Source organism: Octopus sinensis, linkage group LG14 (assembly GCF_006345805.1).
Source record: "Octopus sinensis linkage group LG14, ASM634580v1, whole genome shotgun sequence".
NCBI classification, from domain to species: Eukaryota; Metazoa; Mollusca; class Cephalopoda; order Octopoda; family Octopodidae; genus Octopus; species Octopus sinensis.
In genome coordinates this window covers 17,443,059-17,467,223 of record NC_043010.1, presented here as the reverse complement: position 1 = coordinate 17,467,223, position 24,165 = coordinate 17,443,059, and the positions used below count along the sequence as shown (strand labels likewise).

Here is a 24,165-nt window from a genome sequence, read left to right as displayed (position 1 = left end):
TTTACTTCCGAATTCCACAAAATCTAAACAAAATGAAACACAGACAACGCCTGCCTCTTTATCTTATCGGTTTGTGTAATGCAGATAGAATAGAGGGAGGGAGTGGGGTTGTGTCTGTGACCCTTTGAGGTCAGAGTACAGGGGGTTATAGAAATCATTGGTTGAGATTAATGAATTAAATGCTCAGTGTAAATTGGGAAGGTTTGGCGATATGAAGTTCTAGAGAAGACCTGCCCATGCCAGCGAACCCGAGTTCTAGAATTGTTGTTTTCCACCCACATGTAACAATAAAATTTTCACACACCCTACCCCACCACCTTCTCAATCTGATTCTCTTCTCTTTCTCACATTTCCTACTCTTACTCTTTTACTTGTTTTAGGCATTTGATGCAGCCATGCTGGAGCACCGCCTTTAGTCAAGCAAATCGACCCTGTGACTTATTCTTTCTAAGCTCAGTACTTATTCTATCAGTCTTTTTTGCCGAACCACTAAGTGACGGGGACGTAAACACACCAGCATCGGTTGTCAAGCAATGCTAGGGGGGCACACAAACATATATATATACGACAGGCTTCTTTCAGTTTCCATCTACCAAATCCACTCACAAGGCATTGGTCGGCCCAGGGCTGTAGCAGAAGACACTTGCCCAAGATGCCACGCAGTGGGACTGAACCTGGAACCATGTGGTTGGTTAGCAAGCTACTTACCACACAGCCATCTTGATATATTATGATTACTTCCCACACTCCAATCCACTCCTCACCACCCTGCTCACTATAATCATTGCTACCCCCTGCCCCCCTCTCTACACCAAGATTCTCACCAGTCACGGCATTCCCCACCCCCATTTCCTATTTGCGACTTCTTGGCAATACCCTGCCAGCACCTGCTACCATTCATCTCTCTCTTCCTTACTCTACCATCCCATCTAAGCTCTAATCTCTGTTCCTTGCAGGTATCTCCCTGCACTTACTGCCATCCCTCTCCTGCTCTCCTACTCTCTCTCTCTCATTCCCTTGCTCTCCCTTCTTGTTGAGTAATCGTGTATCTCCTCTACAACAACAAACCTATTTTTACCCTCATTCTCTTGCTCTTACCTATGCCTAGGTAACCATGTCCCTCCTCTTCAGCAGCACACCACTTTCTGCCCTCAGTGACTCTCCCTTTCCCTCTCTTCTTCTCTCTGGTTGGGTAACCATGTATCTCCTCGACAGCAAGACACCTGTTTCTGTCTCTCTGTCACACTCTAACTTTTCATCATCTGACACAAGGTCACCCTCTCCAATGCTCCCTCCCTTCTCAAAGGATCTTTGTCTTGCAAGTTACTTGGTGACTCGGCCAGTGCTGGTGCCATGTAAAAAGCACCCAGTCCACACTGCAAAGTGGTTGGCATTTGAAAGGGCATCCAGCTGTATAAACCCTGCCAAAACTGACCTTGCCTGTGCTGGTGTCACGTAAAAAGCATTCAGTCCACTCATTGGGGTGGTTGGTATTAGGAAGGGCATCCAACTGTAAAATAAACCATGCCAAAACAGACACAGAAGTACAGCACAGGCTCCTGCCTGGCCAGTTCCTGTTAAACCATCCAACCCATACCAGCATGGAAGGAGGACGTTAAACGATGATAATAATGATGAATGGATGAAAAAGAAAGCAGAGACAGAGATAATCTTGAGAGTCTTGCAGTTTGAGGAGTGAAAGCAGTGTTTAATCACTTTAGCATTCACATTACTTTTCTCAAATGTAATGCTTATTTTATTCGCATTGGTTTGAATTAATCTTGCATTGTCTCATAGCTTCGAGATTTCAATTATGTTAACGAATATTTTGAGATACATGGTAGGATAGGTGTAAGAGAATCCATATCTGACCAGTTTGAACACGTAACAAGAACATTTAAACCGGATATGGTCAGTTTAAAAGCTAATGGGTTAATGTGAGGTTGAAAGAAGAGTGATGTAGAGATGAATAAAGGAGTAAGTGAATTGGATTTTTGTCGGCAAGAGAGAAACATTCAACAAATTTCAAGGCATGCGAAGCCATCGGCAGAAAAGACACGGCTCAGTGATGATCTGATGATGTGAAGTATTTGTGAATAAAGGTTGGATTTTCTTTAGATGAGTTTTTTTTTTTAAGGATATAGTCCAGGATAAAAGTGGAAGCTTCAGGGTGGAATATTTTATAACTCTGGGGAAATAGAAAAAAAATTAAGTAACCTGTGTGATATCTGTTTGTCTCAAGAAAATCCAGGAGAGATAAGGAAGGGTGTGAAGGGTTTAGTTGTTTGATTTACACATGCAAACAGTGAAAACGTAGAGTTGAGGATCTGCTTAATTGAGATGTATAACTGGCCCATGGCTGAATCTCCACTGGCAAATATGGTCTAGGTCCCTTTGTGCAAATCTGGTGACGGGTGTCAACTATGAATGACTGAGGTTGGGGGGGTGACTAAAGAGTGTCGAATGGTGTTACCAAAGAAAGAAACACAGAGTCAGAGGTAACAACAAATTGCTTAATGTGGGAAGGTGAAACAAGGTGTGAGGAAAGCGGGATCGGGGAAAATTTTATTCCCAATATTATGGTAAAGCAATCTTGTGATAAACTTGAAACTTAAACAACGAATAAAGATCATAGAGAGGAAGATTTTGTAGACAGATTTTCATTGCAGACAAATTTGAAAGCTTTTCTAATATCAAAATTGGTAACTTTTAGTGATCTTTCCAAGGTCAAGAAACCATTCATGTGACTGAAATCTAAAAAATAAAAAAAGGGGGGGGCTCCAATAATTCATGTAGAAAGCTTAATGGCGGGAAAGGAAACAGAGTGGAGGACATTAAAAAAGTTATTAGTTTGGATTGTTTGCTGTGAGTTTTGAGTTGTTAGACATTTTCAATTCAATTCAATTTTTATTGGCTCAAAAAGCAAAAGCAAGGCCATGTAGGGGGACAGGGAGTTATGTACAGGGAGGGTGGTCATACAAAGAGTTCAGGCCATTTCTGGTCAAGAGAGACTTTGAACCGAGCGGTCATCGGCATCTTCACTATCTCGTCCAGCAGCTTATTCCACGGATCCGCAATCCGGAAGGAGAAAGCCCCTCTCCTTCAACTGAGATGAAATTGTCATAGATAGAGCTTTTCGGAGTGACCCTGCAGCCCACGCTCTGGAGCAGGAGTGAAGAACAGCTCTTTCAAGAGGTTACACTTTCCGCTTATGCTGTTGTGAGTGACAATGAGATTACCACAGCGGCGGTGTTTTTCGAGAGAATAAAGGTCAAGCGTCTTCAGCCTTTCTTCATAAGACAAATGCTTGAGACCAAGAACCATGCGGGTAGCCAGCTTCTGGACTCTTTCAAGATGATGTATGTCTTTGAGGAGATAAGGAGAAGAGGCTTCAATCCCGTACTCCAATATGGGTTTCACCAGCGATCATGTCAGTAACTGAAGAAAGAAAAGTTGTCAACATAGGCTAAAAGACCCACCGTTGTAAGATAGCATATTTCTGTTTAAAAGCCAAAACATACAACTCAAGACCACTTTGTCCAATCATTAATATTAGAAGTAATATTTAGTGGTCTTCAGCTCAGGGGAGCTGGAGCAATTTCTCTTGGCAGTAAAGGTTATACAGGGTGAGTCTGTTTAGTGTTTTAATATTTGTGTCATTTAAATAATAAAGGGATTTCTGAATCACTTTGTATGTCTTACTTGGAGAGCATTCACATGGAAGAAGCTGTCTCATTTTAAAAATTATTACAGTCTAATCATACCAAGCAGTTCACCATTGTTTAGCAGCAATTACAAGAATGAGCTTAATACTCCATATTATATACACTTTTTTTTTTTTACTTACTTCAGTCATTTGACTGCGGCCATGCTGGAGCACCGCCTTTAGTCGAGCAAATTGACTCCAGGATTTATTCTTTGTAAGCCTATCGGTCTCTTGCCAAACCGCTTGTCAAGCGATGTTGGGGGGACAAACACAGACACACAAACATATACACACACATGCATATATACAATGATCTTCTTTCAGTTTCTATCTACCAAATCCACTCACAAGGCTTTGGTCGGCCCAAGGCTATAGTAGAAGACATTTGCCCAAGGTGCCACGCAGTGGGACTGAACCCGGAACCATGTGGTTCGTAAGCAAGCTACTTACCACACAGCCACTCCTATGCCTATATTGATAAAGTTTTCTGTTTCATTGTCAGTCATTGCTTCTGATGATCACAACTTCAAGTTCAATGTTAGACAGGCTGTATGATATAAGCAAATGATGTTTGATGGAAATGTATGATGTGAATGTAGTGCAATGGATGATGTGCTCTGGAAAAAGATTTAAGTGAAATCCACAAAGTCTTATTCAGGGAGAAAAATTGCTGGGGATCATTTATGTGATAGCCATTGGGTATTTTTATTCAAATTCAACTGAAGCCAGAGCAAGCAATGGAGAGGCAGATATTGAATTGACACACAAAAGACATCAGCATTCGCTGTGTTCTGGGATAATGTTGGTTGGCAGCCAAAGACTGTCACATCATGTTGAATGAGTGAAGGAGACTCATGGTGAGTCTGGCAGACAGAGACATTTAGGGATGTTGAGGACACAAAAGATCTCATTTTAAGAAGCCATTCAAAATGGTTGCAAGAAACAGGGCAGATTTTGGACAAAGTATAATAGGGAGACTGTCATGATTCTGATGTGTATCTTTTGATCGAGTGGGTATGAGAGGGAGTTTAGTGTTCTAAGGGTAAGGCTGGGTGTGTGGTTAAGAAGTTTACTTCCCAGCCACATAGCTTTGGGATCCATTCCACAGTGTGACATCTTGGGTGAGTGCCTTCTTCTATTGCACTGGGCTGACCAAAGCCTTGTAAATGAATTTGGTAAATAGAAATAAGAGAGAGAAGCCTGTTGAATGTGTGTGTGTGTGTGTGTGTGTATACATGTATGAGAGTGTTAACTCTAGTCTTTACATTGTGTAACAGAGGTAAAGGAGTTCAGAAAAAATCTGCCTCAGTAAAACTTTGTCTAACCCATGCAAACATGGAAAAGTGGATGTTAAAACAATGATGAAGAGCATTGTGAAATGACAGGGATTTATCTGGCTATTTGTAGATTAATTAGACAAAGATGGTGTGGCTATTAGTCTTGTCTGGATGGTCAGTTTAGTTTTAAGGTTTTTGACATGTTGGGCCGATTGCTCTTTCTTATTGTTAATATCTCAACTGTAAATTAAGAAAAAAAACGAATTTCCTCATCAGACCAACGAGAAACCAAACAGCAGAATAAATATGACAAAATGAGGAACAAAAGAGGTTGACTAGCTTTGAATGTTAAATGGATTACAGCAGTGCTGGTGCCATGCAAAATGTCCATTCTGTAAAGTGGTTGGCATGAGGAAGGGCATCCAGCCATAGAAACCATGTAGGTTGGGGCAGTCCTCTGGTTTGCCAGCTCCTGTCAGAATGTCCAACCCATGCCAGCATGGAAGACGGATGTTAAATGATGATGATGGATTAGTGTGAGAAGGAAGGATGGAAAGATAAATGGAGTGATGAGGAAGGACGAGGGCGGAGGTTGACTCCCTCCACCCACACTTGTCACCTCTCCCTCCTCCTCCTTTAATAATCACAGGACATTTTTTTTCTCTCTCCAAAGGAGGGTTCTGGTTATAACATACATGTGTGCCTTTACATCAACAACACTTCGAGCAATGTAAAGCCAAGTCAACCAACGTCATCATCATCATCGTTTAATGTCCGTTTTCCATGCTAGCATGGGTTGGACGGTTTGACCGGGGTCTGGGAAGCCAGGAGGCTGTGCCAGGCTCCAGTCTGATCTGGCAGTGTTTCTACAGCTGGATGCCCTCCCTAACTCTGTGAGTGTAGTGGGTACTTTTTACATGCCACCAGCACAGGGGCCGGGGGAGGCTGGCAAACGGCCACGATCAGTTGGTGGTTTTACGTGTCACCGATACGGACACCAGTCAGGCGGCACTGGCATCTGCCACGTTCGGGCGGTGCTTTTTATGTGTCACCGGCACAGCTGTCTTAACTACAATTTCCATTTGATTTTTATTTTGATGTTGGTGTTGACGTACTTGACACAATAGGTCTCTTCATGAACAGCGGGTCACTCTATGATCCAAGGTTAGCACAGCCCCCTGCAAGTCCCCACAAAATCTATCCCACAGGGTCAATTATTAAAATAACTTTGATGCAGAACACCACCATTTCCCTCGCATTCTGTTTTACTGGAGCAATCAGGGTGATGTCCCTTGTGCAATACTCCACACCGTTGCCCCCAAAAGTGTAAACCAATGTCCCTGGCATACAAAAGCAGGCTCATTCATTTGCGAATCTGTAAAATCATGTCTTGAAGATTAGTGGCAAGATAATACTTTGCTTGGAAACAGAGACAAGAGGTGGCATCAGCGTGAGCTGTAGAAATCTGTCACAATGAATCGTGTGGTCCAGAACAACATGGAAAAGTGGAAATTAAAACAATGGCGATACATGCACATGTACAAAGTGAGTATACAAGTGAGAAAAATAAAGGCGGGGGGAGCTGGCAAAAACGTTAGCACGCTGGGCGAAATGCTCAGCAGTATTTCGTCTGCCACTACATTCTGAGTTCGAATTCCGCCAAGGTCGACTTTGCCTTTCATCCTTTCGGGGTCGATGTAATCGACTTAATCCCTTTGTCTGTCCTTGTTTGTCCCCTATATGTTTAGCCCCTTGTGGGTAGTAAAGAAATACATACAAGTGAGAAAAATGCCCTCAAAGCTAAATCTATTTATTAATGGTTGATTCAGGCCCACAATCCTGAAAGTTCAGTCGACATAAAATGCTTGCATGCCCTTACTTGGAAACTGAGGAATGTAGGGGTGAGTTAACTCATTTATAAACAGTAACACACACACATCCCCATTTCACTTCACTCATTCCCCATCTCTAACCATCCCCCGCTCTTTCACACTTCCATCTTATAACCTTTAGATGTTGATGAAGCATCACTGATACCACATTCACTATTTTTCTCTCCTCCAGTTCCGGTCCAATTACTTGTGTATCACAAGTGAACAGCCACGTATCTCTCCTCTGCAGTTAGAAACGTGCTTAGTTCTGGTCCATTCTCATCTCCTCGCAATAAAACTGCCTTCTCTCTGTTGTAGCCCCACTTACTTAAAAAGGCACTTAGTCTTGCAAGCTACACGGTGATCTCATTAAGGCTGGTTCCACGAAAAAATGCACCCAGTGCACTTTGTAAAACAGTTGGCACCAGGAAGGGCAACCAACCATAGAAACTTTGCCAAAACTGAAGCATGATGCAGCCTTTGAATGTCAAATTTTGGCAAAGCACTTGATCCATGCCAGTATGGAAGATGGATGTTAAAGGATGAAGGTGATGATATATAAAGGCAGCGAGCTGGCAAAAACGTTAGCACGCCGTGCGAAATGCTCAGCAGTATATCGTCTGCTGCTACGTTCTGAGTTCAAATTCTGCCGAAGTCGACTTTGCCTTTAATCCTTTCGGGGTTGATGAAATAAATATCAGTTACGCATTGGGGTTGATATAATCAACTTAATCTGTTTGCCTGTCCTTGTTTGTCCTCTCTGTGTTTGGCCCCTTGTGGGTAGTAAAGAAATAGGTGATGATATATAAAATGTCTATGGCACTTAAGGGAAAACAAATATCTCCCTGGATAGTAGAAGACTAGCCTACAGCAATTCCAACTCATGAACAACGAATCACTTTTTACAGATTTGAAATCATAAATCAGAAATAGCTGAAACCATTTGTTATATTGATTTCCTTGCAAATTTAGGAGGCATGCAGGTCATGATTGATTTAAAAAAACATTTAGAAAAAAATAAAAGATAATAAAAATTAAATATGTAAATCGTTAATATTACCTGTTCCTTTCGGAGTTGATCGGACATATGTTGGAAACATTTTCACAGTAGCTATTGGGTTTGTCTTTGCACTCAAACCCTCCTTAAACTTCTCTATCATCAAATGCATTATTTCCCGGTAATTCATGTCATTAAGCTTGAATGGCCGCACTATAGTTTCAATCTGAAAGAAAAGTTTTTGGAAATTTTTATTTTCAATAGCAATATTCAAAAATTAATATCTTTAAAACAAAAATATGGTGATGACGATGATGTCCTATCCTTGAGATGATAAGATCTCTAGTTGGCTTACATAAAATACTTGGCTTTAAAAATCTCCTTCAGTGTATAAACAAGAATATGTTCTGACTAAAACCTATCACATCCTTGTAGGATCAACAGCCACGATCTTCCACAGACCCAACTAGCCCTGTTGTTACTATGAATGCAATGTTAGGATTGTAAAAATTACATGGCATTAGGACCTTACAAAAACAGCATCACAAAGGAACAGACATTCTAGTAGATGGGTAGCAGCAGTTCTACCTCAATGTATCTTTGTCTTAAATAGAACAGACAGAAGAGAAAGCTGAAAACAACTCTTAACTTGGTTAACCCACCCTACCACACACTCCCTGCTTGAGGTCGTTATTCCCAACATGTCCTTAAACATGGTGAATGCACTTAAGATACAGATATATTGCCCCTGTATTTTAAGATATGGATGTCATATCATTGACTGTTAAGAGTGGCATATTAAATGAAGAACAAACTAGATAGGTACCAGCTGGCAACCTACTCAAGTCCTACTTCATATTCCTATCAATTCCTGTTAATGGAAATAAACAGTTACAGGAAGTTGGGAGAAAACTAACAAGTACCATTTTCCATAGGATATTCTCCTCAGGAGAGTGACAAAACTAACAGCACAGCAGACCAAAGATACAATCAAAGAAGGATGATTAGTTTCCATTTTATATTCGACCAATCTAGTTTTCATTGTGGTTTTCAGAATATCACCTTATCTTTGTTGCCCAGCAACTTCGTTTACCGAAAGGATTGCAGAGACAGTTAGACTTACCGAAGGGCACATATATCAGCCCAGGCCAACATGTTGCTTCAATGTCTCTCTCTTACTCCTAGTCACAACTAATATATCAGAGAAGTGAACGGGAGAAAGTAGCCATTGTGCCAAAAGAAAGAAGGTCGTTACAAAGACAATCAGCTTGCCAGCGGAATGCAATCGTTTTGCTGCAACATAATTGCAAAGACTTAGCAAAAATGCCAAGTAACAAGGCAGGGAGTCCAGACAAAGTGATTATTGTTGCTTGGCACTGCACTGGTTACAATGATCACTGTTCCTGTTCATCTGATAAACAGAACAGCCTGCTTGTGAAATTAACATGCAAGTGGTTCAGACTGAGACACACAGAATGTGACAAGGCTGGCCCCTGCTGAATTACAGGTACAACTCATTTTGGCCAGCTGAGTGGACTGGAGGCAATGTGAAATAAAGTGTCTTGCTCAAGGAAACAATGCCCTACCAGGTATCAATCAACCTTAGGATCGTATGCCAAATGCCCTTAACCATTAAGCCATGTGCCTTCACTTGATTAGCACAACCACCTAAATCCGCACAGTTAAGGAATTTCTTTAACAGATCACCCCAACCTGAAACATTTCAACTTTTGATTACCTCAAATTATAAATAAAACTTAATTTACTTTATTTCCACCTAATTTCCTTTAAAGATTTCTTCTTTCTTTATTTCACATTTTCCACAAAATAAGGAAAAAAATAAATTCTGAGACTGTTTTTAGATTGTGTGTGTCTTTAATGAAAATCAGTGATAAATGTTTAAAGAAACCCTTGGTTTTTATTTCTAAAAGGAAAACCTGTTAACCTGGAACAGATAAAATCTAACTCAGTGAATAGATGATACGAAATTGCTCTGACAAAATAGATTCTAAAAAGTATATCCAAATAATGATAATTGAGCTTTCTGTATAGAATGCTCAGCTGCACTGAAATTCATTGGGAAAGAATAAAGGAGGAATGAGAAAGTAGAGAGAAACCAAGCAAAGAAAGACAGCAATGAGAACCAAAAAGTACCAACATAATAAGACAGAATAAAACACAACGTGAAAGAAAAGTGAACAGTAAAAGATGGACATATTAGGAATAATGTTGGTGAATTTTAGGAAGCAGGGAATTCTTGAACAATGCAGTGTTCTGACAACTAACATCCGACGTATGTAGTTTATATTCCATGCTTCGATAATACTGAACATGTGAAAATGTTTCCAAAAGTCATGGGTGCTGCATACATTTTGAATTTTATAAGTATGTCCACAAGGGCAGTAGAAGTACCGAATTGAAAAAAATGGTCTAAAGTTGTTGCTGGAAAGATGGTGGATAGTCTTGTGGACTTCCATCGGTTTAGCTGCTGCCAGAGGTTGAAGCTTTGGTGTGTCAAAGCCTAGAGAAGCAAGATGTTTGAGATATGGGAACTGATGGAAGATATACAAATATCTATTTTTAAAGAATACCTGTTTTACAAGGTTAATATTAAGGGATATTTCTTTTCAATTTGACTGACTCCAGTCATTCAGATAGGGTCATGCTGGAGCATTTTATTAGAAATGCATTTTTAATGAACAGGCAATAAAAGACTAAATCAAATGTTTTATTAGTGGATTACAATGGTGTTTTATGGAAGTTTTCTTTGGCTCAGAATTAACAAAGAGAATCTAATGAATGTTGATGTGTAATAATTTTATTTCAGTAAAACTGCATTATTATAACGACAACAGTGGAATTGTCACGAGGGAATTTAATTGTTGTTTTAAATATTGAATCATATCTTTATAGCTCAAGGGATGATGGCAAATAAATTAAATAAATTAAAATCTTGCTTAAACTGACTTTAATCTTGGGTTTTAACACAAGAGTTGAGAAGTGAGTAACAGATGGGTTATTTACAGTTTAGTTGAGAACCGAGAGACAGAAGCCATGTTGGCTATCAACAAGGAATATGTGAATTTAAAATAAGCCTTTTTAAAGATTTCTTTAATGTCTACACAGATGGGGGAAGAATCTGTATGAGGTTTAGGAGTGGATTTTGTTAGGCAAACATTATACTTAACTCCTTTTACCTGCTGTACAGAATAGTGTTGAGATGTAAAGAGGTTTTGCCAAATCACATCTCTGTGGGACTGTTTGGAAAAGAAGTCTTCTTAGAGACCTTACTGATGCATCTTTAGTTTACCATTATTCTTCACTCCAAGGCAACAAGCTGCTAGAATTGTTAGCACACCAGACAAAATGCTTAGCAGCATTTCTTCCAGCTTGACAATCTAGGTTTAAATTCTGCCACGGTTGAGTTTGGCTTTCATCTCTTTTAGGGGTCAATAAAATGAATACTAGTTGAGCAAAGGAGCCAATGTAATCCTCCGCAACATTTCAGGGGTTGTGCCTTTAGTAGAAAGAATTCTTTGCTTTACGTGCAAACTCCCACTTGTACTTTTTATTACAGCACCTGATATTATACATTTGTAATTTTCTGCAGTTATACAACACACACAACTGTCATACTCTACAGAAAGACTGAACATTCAAAGACGTAAGCAAGCAGGAACTGCAGATAATAATCACATCAGATTTTGTTTAGACCCTCAATCTGAGAAAGTATTTAGCAATTGACCAACAGGATCCAAAGTTATTAAACACAGTATACACAATTTATTGAAACTAAGGATGATTGGTGAGAAGATTGTGTATAAATGAATGCTGTTGACAGTGAAAATTATCAAGATGATAGAAAAAATATTCTTGATGGATGGAATTCATTTCATAATTAGCAGTAATGACAACAATTAAAAGCTTTACAATTGTAATATGTATGGTGAAAGTAATGGCAGTGTTGATAACAGACTAAATGCTAACAATAATTACAGAGGCTTATAATTAAAGATTTAATTAAAAACAGGAAGTATCATTTGAAAAGGTTGGGGGGAAACTATATAATGGATACTTCCTAGAATGACATCGTCTAATTACTCCTACCCCTTCCTTTCCCTCTCTCTCTCTCACTTCAACATTCATTATTATATCCTGGGCTTTATTTTTGATAAGAAAATGGAACAAGACTTTACCTGCAATTGAACTGTGAACTTTAAATTATAAAATATTATGTGGAACTGCTTGAAAAGTTCAATTCTAAACAAAAATAAGCCAGTATTCCAGCATGACCAGAATCAATCAAAGAACAAAAGAAACTGGTCTTTTATTTTAACTGAATACATCCTTTTTTTCTTCTCTTAATTAAATAACAAAAAATATTCTAATCAGGTTTTTTCACGGCAAGGAAAGGATCGAAGAGAATTTTAATTTTAACTTCAAGAAACTAGTTAATAGAACAGCTATAAATTAATTAATTGCCCACAATTAATAATTTTAGAGATAACTAACGAAAAAATAAGACAGTTTTTTCTTTAGACTGCATACTTCAGGACCGTTTGTATAAATATTTATCAATCATTTGAACCAGGGATTGGCAGACCACAGCTTCAGTTTGTCTGGTTCATTTAGTATTGACAATTAGAGAAAAACTCCTTTTTATAACAACCTCAAATAAATCAGAATTTTATGTTAATGGGAGGGGAGGGCTGTTTGGTTGGTAAAAAATTTAAGTTCAGCCGAGTGCAATATTTTAAACATGAAGCATTTCCACTTTAAATGAATGAAGCATGAAGGTGAGACTAACAGCGGTGTCTTCAGTACTCCAACACCTTTCTATTTTATATGAATCATCGTTTCTAAGAAAGGAGGGACAAATAACAAAAAAGTTATATTGAAAAAAATGCAGGTAAACTGGTTGACATAGTCACTCCAAAACCACAATCATCGCTATTTAACCAGACTAAAACTGGTTTGACCCTTTTTGCCTGGCATATATATGTGGTATAAACAGACATTTATGCCATTCAATGTGGGAGGATCCCTTTAAAATTCCAGCTGAGATTTTATTCTCACTCACCAAAGACTTTGGGTGGCCTGAACCCAAAACTATGAGGTGGGGAAACAAATTTCTTAACCATATAGCGCGTGTGTGTGTGTGTGTGTGGAGGAGTATATAATGGTGTGAATGCTTACAGCCAAAACACATTAAACTACAAATGGAGACATTTGTTATTTGCTACCAACTAACCATTTTCTAGACCTGCACTTTCAAATTCCTCTACAACAGAAAAACAGAAAGAAAAATCCCTTATTTGAAAAACAGGTAAGGTTTGGCAACAGAAAAAGTATCCAGTTATAAAATCCTCCCCCAATTCCTTCCTGTCTAAACAATGAGAATGCAGCCAAGAGAATACCCTCCATCAGGGATTTGCCATATTCTGAACGCCTTACTTCCCTGGGCATGGACACATTGAAACTCCGACATCTGGCAGCTGACTTGGCAGACACCCATAAAATTATTAACCATCTTACAAACAATAACTCTGAGCACCTTTTCAAACTCCACCTGTCTAACACCCATGGACATATTTACAAAGTCAGAAAACAGCACGGCTCCCATGACTTTCGGAAACATTTTTTCACGCTAAGAGTTGGTGAAGCATGGAACAAACTGCCAGCCTCAGTTGTTAGTTGTCGGAGCACTGCATCCTACAAAACTTCCATGCTTCCTGAGATTTGCCAACACTACATCTGATTTTCTCCCCTCCATACACACGCAAACATGTATCTGACTAATACACTGTTCGCTTTCCAGACATTTGTACATTATTGCATATGCCTTATATGCACTTTTGACAAGTTGTGGGGCACCTGAGCACTGTATACAATAATTTCATTATTATTATATTATTATTTTTATGCTAGTGTGAAGACTAATAATTTTAGTCTGCTGACTACTTTGGTTATCTGCAAACAAGCTATTGATATCTTTGCAGTAAGACAGATCAAAGAGAAGTATACAGACCAGAATCAGTCCCTGCGTGTGATTTTTGTTGATATGAAAAGCTTTTTGACACAAGATATCGTGGTGGTTTGTAGAGAAACCTCCCCCAAAATATTGCTCACTGCCCATGTTTGTACATACAGCACGACTAAATAAATGATGCATGCCAGTGAGTGTTAAGAACAAATGGATTAGCAGCTTCTCTTTATTATCATGTTTTTCTGTCATGTCGCAAAAGATCTTGAGAACCATAACCTGACCTGAAATTGGTGTTAGGTACAGAAATGGTAGCAAGTTGTTTAGCATTACAGATTGCAAGCAAAAAATCAAGATTAAGCATCTAATTTTGGGGGAACTGCTGTTTGCTGATGGCTGTAGATAACCAGCACCAGAGGAGTCCAGTATACAAGAATGAGCTGATCAATTCCAAAGACTGCATCACTGTCCCAGCGCATGCACAGTGTGGACTTCCAGGAAAAGGTGAAAACTGCACTGAAAAGTGTGGATAGTTTTAAACAACTTGGAAATTTTCACAATTGCTTCAAACTATTTTGGAGCTGCATATAGGCAATAATTTTGCAAAAAACAAAGGGTTTGTATTTTGTTTGTTTGTTCTTATATTGGAAGATTACGGAAATTGACAGAAAGGTTTCAAATCTCAGTCTAATCAAATTATACTAATTATTTATTCATGTGTAAAAAATTTAAGTTCAGCCGAGTGCAATATATATATATATATATATATAATATATATATTATATATATATATATATTATATATATATACAGAGAGAGAGAGAGAGAGAGATAGAACCTTGGGTAAGTGTCTTCTATAACTCAAGGCTGACCAAGGCCTTGTGTGAATTTGGTAGATGAAACTGAAAGAAGCCCATCATATATAATACATATGTATTATATATATATATATAGTCCTGTAACTGGCAGCACCTGCAATTCCAGAATCCAATTCAGCCTTCTGAATCCCATCACTCCTGAATATGGCCCTGAGATATTTAAACTTTTCCTCTAAGATACAAACTGCACTGGGAAGACTTTCTTGGAGAGGACCAATGTCTCAAGTCTTGCAATCCTAATTCTATCACTGCCTTGCATCAATCAGCAGCAAACCCATTCAGTGCATTCTGGAGATTATCTTCTGATGAGCCAAGTAGTACAATGTTGTGTGCAAGTATCAGCCGACCACTGATTGCGATACCACCTCCACAATGGCTGCACATGTCAACCCAGGTCATAAAAATTATGAAAAAGTGGTGACAATAATATTCCTGCTCAAGTCCTAGACATGTTGAAAGGTTTTAACTTGGCATCTTTTAGCTAAACACCAACATCTGGACATCTGTTAAGGGATTTCACTATAACCAGAAGTTGCTCGTTAATCTCAAACAAAGGAAGCTTAGAGTTTCACTACTATCAAGGTCACTATAATCATTGATATAAACAAGTTAGTCTTTCTTCCAACCATTCACCAATATTTCAAAGTCTTGGCCTTGATGAGAAAACACAACCTTGGTGATTATCATTTCATTTCATTATTAAGGACCCATCTTAATGCAGCGATCTGCAAGAATTTTTAGAACACCAAGCAAAATGCTTTATGTTCCAAGATCAAATTCTGTTGGTGAAGCATGGAACAAACTGCCAGCCTCAGTTGTTAGTTGTCGGAGCACTGCATCCTACAAAACTTCCATGCTTCCTGAGATTTGCCAACACTACATCTGATTTTCTCCCCTCCATACACACGCAAACATGTATCTGACTAATACACTGTTCGCTTTCCAGACATTTGTACATTATTGCATATGCCTTATATGCACTTTTGACAAGTTGTGGGGCACCTGAGCACTGTATACAATAATTCATTTATTATATTATTATTTTTATGCTAGTGTGAAGACTAATAATTTTAGTCTGCTGACTACTTTGGTTATCTGCAAACAAGCTATTGATATCTTTGCAGTAAGACAGATCAAAGAGAAGTATACAGACCAGAATCAGTCCCTGCGTGTGATTTTTGTTGATATGAAAAGCTTTTTGACACAAGATATCGTGGTGGTTGTAGAGAAACCTCCCCCAAAATATTGCTCACTGCCCATGTTTGTACATACAGCACGACTAAATAAATGATGCATGCCAGTGAGTGTTAAGAACAAATGGATTAGCAGCTTCTTTATATCATGTTTTTCTGTCATGTCGCAAAAGATCTTGAGAACCATAACCTGACCTGAAATTGGTGTTAGGTACAGAAATGGTAGCAAGTTGTTTAGCATTACAGATTGCAAGCAAAAAATCAAGATTAAGCATCTAATTTTGGGGGAACTGCTGTTTGCTGATGGCTGTAGATAACCAGCACCAGAGGAGTCCAGTATACAAGAATGAGCTGATCAATTCCAAAGACTGCATCACTGTCCCAGCGCATGCACAGTGTGGACTTCCAGGAAAAGGTGAAAACTGCACTGAAAAGTGTGGATAGTTTTAAACAACTTGGAAATTTTCACAATTGCTTCCAACTATTTTGGAGCTGCATATAGGCAATAATTTTGCAAAAAAACAAAGGGTTTGTATTTTGTTTGTTTGTTCTTATATTGGAAGATTACGGAAATTGACAGAAAGGTTTCAAATCTCAGTCTAATCAAATTATACTAATTATTTATTCATGTGTAAAAAATTTAAGTTCAGCCGAGTGCAATATATATATATATATATATATATATACAGAGAGAGAGAGAGAGAGATAGAACCTTGGGTAAGTGTCTTCTATAACTCAAGGCTGACCAAGGCCTTGTGTGAATTTGGTAGATGAAAACTGAAAGAAGCCCATCATATATAATACATATGTATTATATATATATATAGTCTTGTAACTGGCAGCACCTGCAATTCCAGAATCCAATTCAGCCTTCTGAATCCCATCACTCCTGAATATGGCCCTGAGATATTTAAACTTTTCCTCTAAGATACAAACTGCACTGGGAAGACTTTCTTGGAGAGGACCAATGTCTCAAGTCTTTGCAATCCTAATTCTCATCACTGCCTTGCATCAATCAGCAGCAAACCCATTCAGTGCATTCTGGAGATTATCTTCTGATGAGCCAAGTAGTACAATGTTGTGTGCAAGTATCAGCCGACCACTGATTGCGATACCACCTCCACAATGGCTGCACATGTCAACCCAGGTCATAAAAATTATGAAAAAGTGGTGACAATACATATTCCTGCTCAAGTCCTAGACATGTTGAAAGGTTTTAACTTGGCATCTTTTAGCTAAACACCAACATCTGGACATCTGTTAAGGGATTTCACTATAACCAGAAGTTGCTCGTTAATCTCAAACAAAGGAAGCTTAGAGTTTCACTACTATCAAGGTCACTATAATCATTGATATAAACAAGTTAGTCTTTCTTCCAACCATTCACCAATATTTCAAAGTCTTGGCCTTGATGAGAAAACACAACCTTGGTGATTATCATTTCATTTCATTATTAAGGACCCATCTTAATGCAGCGATCTGCAAGAATTTTTAGAACACCAAGCAAAATGCTTTATGTTCCAAGATCAAATTCTGTTGAGGTTCACTTTGCCTTTCATTCTTTCAGGATTAATAAAATAAGTACCAGTTATGCAATGGGGTCAATGAAATTGCTGGCCTTGTATCAAAATTTGAAACCAACATTAAGGACCCATCCAACTTCACCATTTTCATCCAGCCAGCATCAATATTATTATCATTGAGAAATTCAAAGTCAAACCAAAATATTCAATAATGAAACACAATGGAAGCATCGTTTCATTGAATAAGATCCACTTTCATGACTAAACCGAAGGAACAGCAGCCATTGCTCCAGTGTCCACATATACCATTATGTGTATTATTTGTGCTCTAATCACAACTTCATCAAACGAGGTCTTTCTCATTGTTTGCAAATGTTAGAATAGTGACTCAGCTGATAGTTTGATTAAACAATTTTCTTCAAAAATCAAACCTAACCAGTTTGCTCCGGACTGAGTTATAATAATGATAATATTCAGGATGACTTGCAACAGACTAATATCTCACTGGCAGCATGCATTTTATGGATTGTTGTGGTTAGAATGTCAGTTAAGATGGCCGAGTCAGCAAACATTACAACCAAAACAACAATATTATTCACTGGACGTATTCCTATTTTAATTTCTTGTCATAACAAAGACTTTTTTTTTAATGCAACTTCCTAAAAGAACCTTATTTTATACTCTTTGTGACTAAAATCTTTGTTCAATTTTTGACTGCTGCTGTATCGCCATTTTTTGGTGTATTTCAACCAGAAAAATGTTCACTTAACGAGAATAACAAGCTACATAATACAAAATTTTTACTTTTCAAAAATTCCAATTCTAAAGGGTCGAAACAAACCCGAGCAACACCAGGCGATACTGCTAATTCCTCTATATCTAAACAAGTAGGGAAACGATTTCAATGTATTAATTATACGGGTCATTAAGATATATTGCCTCTACAGAGGCAATGACTGATGACCGAGACCTTTGGCAATATGCTGTGCTTGAGAAGACCCGGCAAACCAAGTGAAATTATAGTCATATCACACAAATAGCAGCCATGCCGGTGACATGTAAAAGCACCCATTGGAATAAGGAAGGGCATCCAGCCATAGAGACCATGCCAAATCAGACTGGAGTCTGGTGCAGCCTTCCCACTTGCCAGCCCTGGTTAAACTGTCCAACCTATGCCAGCATGAACAACAGACGCTAAATGATGACGATGATGAACCATAATTAATTATAGTAGAATGTACAAGTGAAGGTGAGTGCATTGTGGCCTTGAATGAGGTACTTCATTTCATGTTACTCCAGATGACCTGGCTGTAAATGGGAACCAGCTGAGTGCTGGTGCACTCTTCTCTCTCCCTTCAGTTGTCACATCCTTGGTATTCCACTAAGTCATGGATGGAAGGAAGGGCTAAAAGAGCGTTTATGTCCACCAGGTGAAATAACGAGCAATTGTATGGTGCAGGTTGCCGAGTCAGGCTTTCTTGTCAGTGCTGGTAGCTAAGCATTTGTTGAGAATGGGAACTTAATTTAATTAACAGAAAATATATTAATTAGGAAATATTACAAACTTTTACCAACTGTAAGCAACATTTATGGCTAAATTTTCTATTTTATCAATGTAAAGCCATTTAACATGTCATAGGAAGGAATTATAGATAAGCTCCATTAAGTGTGTGTGTGTGTGTGTGTGTGTGTGTGCATTTCAGCCATTAAACTGTTATGAATGACTAATTCTTTTGGAAGATCTCAGCCACTCTGTACTGGCCACACTGGAATGTTTCTCCCTATCTCTCTCTCTCTTGTCAACAAAAGATCCTTTGTAAATGTTAGTCAAACTACTAACACACATCAAAACTTTCCTTCGGTATCCATTCACCACCACTGGCCCTCCCCCCGCCACCAGCACTGCTGCCCCTCCACGCCACCAGCACTCATGCCCTGATAGCAAAATATGTCCAACAAACAAACATAAAAGGTAAATTACCCAGTTAGACAGAAACTAAATAATAGTAATAATAATAACAACAACAACAATAATAATGTTCCATAAAACAAACAGATTGGGGGACGGGGGAGGGGGAAGCAGTCTAGTGTAGTATTTCGGTACTGATCAATAAATGACCTTCACCAAAGTACAAATGTGTGACCCACAATGTAGCAATTAAAGATTCTGAAATGGTTCTGCTCTTACACAATCTAATTTATTTATTAAGCTGCTCAGAAACGAACATTTTGAATAGCTCTGGTATTCAGTGTTATGAATAAATAGATTATGATAAGCAATGGAACGTTAAAAGCAGGTTCATTTTCTGGGTTGTTTTCAACTAATCGAACAATGACTCCCTCCCGTCCCTTATCAACTGAGCCTCTCTCCTCAGTTACCCCCATTTCAGTTTCCAAAAGCCACACAACTACTCTAGCCTCAGGCTGTTCAAAGCTTTGTGAGTGGATTTGGTTGGCAGAAACTAAAAGAAGCCTGGCAGGTATATGTGTGTGAGCTGGCAGAGACATTATCGCGCCGGGTGAAATGCTTAGCAGCATTTCGTCTGTCGTTACGTTCTGAGTTCAAATTCCGCCGAGGTCGACTTTGCCTTTCATCCTTTCGGGGTCAATTAAATAAGTACCAGTTATGCACTGGGGTCAATGTAATCAACTTGATCCCTTTGTTTGTCCCCTCTGTGTTTAGCCCCTTGTAGGTAGTAAAGAAATAGGTATTTCACCCATCACTACATTTTGAGTTCAAATTCCACGGAGGTTGACTTTGCCTTTCATCCTTTCGGGGTCGATTAAATAAGTACCAGTTACACACTGGGGTCAATGTAATCGACTTGATCTGTTTGTCTGTCCTTGTTTGTCCCCTCTGTGTTTAGCCACTTGTGGGCAGTAAAGAAATAGGTATATGTGTGTATTTGTCACCCATCACATGACAACTTGCACTAGCGTGTCTACATGCCTGTAACTTAGCAGTTCAGCAAAAGATACCGAGAGAATAATGATAGAATGTTTAAAAATTCATTTGTGTATCAGGCTGACATTTTCCCATGTCCTCTGGATTGGTCCCATGAATTTAGTTACAAAGCTCAAATTGAAGAAATATCTACTGTTATTTTTTTGCTTGTTTGTTCGATTTTTCTGCTAATTTTTCCTTATTTCTTAATATTTGCATTGTTGCGAGATTTATTTCTAAATGATATTAACGAGTTGGGTTTGAAGGGCAAGGAGGGGAGGGGGGTGATTAATATTTTTGTAAACTAGCTTGAACTTGTGTAGGCTGGTGCCTACAGGAACTAAGGACACAGCTTCCATTCTGAGGAAGAAGAATGGAGTAAAGGGGTCTATAAGAAGAATTGGTGGGGGTCAAGGGCAAGGCATGGATATCCATGACAAGATGAAAGAATTGCGTGGAGTTGTGTCAAAGTTGTTTGTTAGTTGAGCTGTTGTAGTTCCCGTAGAAGAGGCAGAGAAAAGGAACAGCAATGAGCTGTGGGGTTACTCTTTGAGTGTATTGGTGAGCGAGTTCTTGTCAGTTAGCTGTAGAAAATGGTTTTGGATGCAGGCGCAACAGAAGACACTTATCCAAGATGTCATGCACTGGAACCAACTCAAAAGCATGTGGCAGGCAAGTAAACCTCTCAGCACACACACACACACAATAATACCTCTCATTATGAGACCCCAGGTGTATGAGTTTTGTTTCCTGTTTGCGTATTTTCACTTTACAAGTGTTCTTCAGAAAGGAACTAACTCATATTGAGGCATTACTCTCTCTCTGTGTGTGTGTGTGTGTGTATATATAGCTTTTTATTCTTTTACTTGTTTCAGTCGATTGAGTGGCCATGCTGGAGCACCACCTTTAGTCAAACAAACGAACCCTAGGACTTATTCTTTGTAAGCCTAGCACTTATTCTATCGATCTCTTTTGCCAAACTGCTAAGTTATGGGAATATAAACACACCTACATCGGGTGTCAAGTGATGGTGGGGGACAAACACAGACATACAAATACATACCTATATACACACACACAACAGATTTCTTTTAGTTTCTGTCTACCAAATTCACTCACAAGGCTTTGGCCAACCCTAGGCTATAGTAGAAGACACTCACCCATACAGTGGGACTGAACTCGGAACCATGTGGTTGGGAAGCAAGCTTCTTACCACACAGCCATATAGATGTGCTATTGATTATGTTTTGGGTGCTATTTTTGAATATTTTATTTTCATTTTTTTTCAAATCTGCTTACCTTCATTAAGAGTTTCTACAAAAACTGTCCCCCTTTCCTTTATTTCACTAATATCTCAAGGTCACGTTCTTAAACGTCCGTTGTTAAGCCTCAAGACAAGAAGTGACTAAATGCAACCTTCTGAAACAATAATGTTTGAGGGAAAAACCATTACATTAGAATATCTTTTGGCTGATTACTTTTTATTTTATTTAAAACCCTGTCTTTCCAATGAATTACAAATTAATTTCTAATTACTTGCTTAACCCTTTTCATACCAACCCGGCTGAAACCGGCTCTGGCTCTGAGTACAAATGTCTTGTTTCCATAAGTTTTGAATTAAAATCTTCCACTAAACCTTAGTCACAATTTATGTTCCCAACACTAGCTTAATAATAACTAAGTTATTTTACTAAATTCTTTGTTATATTTAAAGTAACCGAAAGAAACACAGAACATCTCAAAATTAATGCAGTAATGAAAGGGTTAAGGTAATTGTAATTGCCTGGAGAAATTTTTGGTAAAGGGAGGGGAAAAAAAAGAAAAGAAAAAAATGGTATGACAGAGGTGCTTCTACTAAAACCCTGCCTTTTTAATATTTTGTGTCTTCCCTTTCACATGTCATGTCACTCTCTTCCTTCTCCTCTATATTCTATTGCTCTTCACCCTCCTCCCTGCATTATTGGCCATCCCAACCCCTTATCCACTTGGCTTGACTTGACTTGAGACAGCATTCACCCGGGGTGGGTTGAGCTGGCTTCATTCATCCTCAATGCTGCATCTCTCACAAACGCCAACCAGACCCAGCGATTTGAGGTTAACGACCACGTGATATTCAACCACTCCTTATTCCAGCGGCGAACGCCGTAGATATGGGGTCTAGGTTGGGTTCCAGATCAGCGTTGAACTGTCATCAGCCAGGTTTTTCGTTGTCCACCACATCGCTTTCGCCAACCCTGAAGGAGAGCTGGGGCAATTGCTTTGTAGGTTGGGTTCCAGATCAGCTTTGACTGTCATCAGCCAGGTTTTTCGTTGTCCACCACATCGCTTTCGCCAACCCTGAAGGGGAGCTGGGGCAATTGCTTCGTAGATGAATTCCCCTGGTTGACGACGGAGGGCATGACCCAGCCAACGCAGACGTCTCGTTAGGATGACTTGTCGGAGGGATGTGATTCTGCACTGGTGTCGCACCGAATTGTTGGAGACAGAGTGATGCCATCGGACACGAAGGATGCGGCGTAGATCAAGTGTTGAGGGGTGGATAAGGGAATATAAAAATACTCCCTTATCCACCCCTCAACACTTGTTCTTCAGTCATCCAATTCACCCCCACTCCCCATCACCTCGTACAGCCTTGCAGCTGCTACGCACCCAACCACATTCCTAGTTCTTCTCCCCCCTCCCCCATTCACTTTATACCTTGAGGGTCCACACAAACACCCATCACCATTATTTCTCCCAGCTTCACCCCACTCCCATTTTCTCTTCTAAAAGTTCCATACTGCTTCCTTCTCTCGTACTTTAACCCTTTGTCTCTGAGTATAATGCAGCCCCATTTGGGTTTCGTACTCTTGCACACTGCAAGGCAAACTCACTGGCGCTGGTGGCATGAAAAAAAAAGACACCCAGTACATGCTACAAAGTGGTTGGCATTAGAAAGGATGTTCCACTATAGAAACCATGCTTAAGCAGACAGTGGAGCACGATGCAGGGTTTGGCCCCTATTAGATCTTGTCAAAGCATTCAATTCACATTAACACAGAACACAGGGCTAAAAGAGTGTTTATGTCCACCAAGTGAAATAACGAGCAATTGTGTAGTGCAGGTTGCTGAGTCATGTTTTCTTGTCAGTGCTGGTAGCTAAGCATTTGCTGAGAATGGAAACTTAATTTAATTAACAGAAAATATATTAATTAGGAAATATTACATCTTATGATGATGAGGAGGAATAATTAAATTTTAGAAAATAACAGATTTAGCAGTGGAAATTTTTGTTGAATGCAGTTGTCTCATGCAGCTGATAAGCTTGTCAAGTAGCTTTCCAACATGCAAGGGTTTCCCACTTCTGCCTTAAACCATTTATAGCAGTTGCAGATTTTGTGGGGGGAGGAGAGTTGTTGGTTTTGATTGAATGTCTTGAAGAGTGAGTGTGACACCTAGTAGAATGGAATTTATGCATATGGAGAGGGGTGATGGTGGGTAGAATTGAAATACTTGCAAAATATTAGCAGAGATTTCCAAGGCAGATGTCACTTGTTGATAAGAGATCTTGAACAGTGACAATTCTGTAGGATGGACAGAACCAGGATAACTGAGACAAAAGATTAATGACAAAAGACTTTAGTGACTGTAGAATTCTTGTACTTCTTTGACAATATCAGCTTTCAGTTTATCCATTTACAACACATCGAGAAGAAAGCACCACATTCAAACAGTAACAGAAATGAAAAAGCTTTTCAACTCCTTGGTATTTTCTGAGATCAAATACTTTTGACATTTTGCTAGTCTAATGCCAT

The 24,165-nt window shown here is 39.1% G+C and overlaps 1 protein-coding gene across 3 annotated transcripts in view; it reads right to left on the bottom strand.

The window, feature by feature from the left end:
- Window positions 1-24,165, bottom strand: part of LOC115218807 (hexokinase-2) — a 93,497-nt gene that overhangs the window by 20,437 nt on the left and 48,895 nt on the right. For all 3 annotated transcript variants that reach the window (XM_036508695.1, XM_029788745.2, XM_029788744.2), the window contains one exon: window positions 7,915-8,077. In XM_036508695.1, coding sequence (XP_036364588.1) covers window positions 7,915-8,077 — 163 coding nt within the window. The remainder of the gene's footprint in view (window positions 1-7,914; window positions 8,078-24,165) is intronic.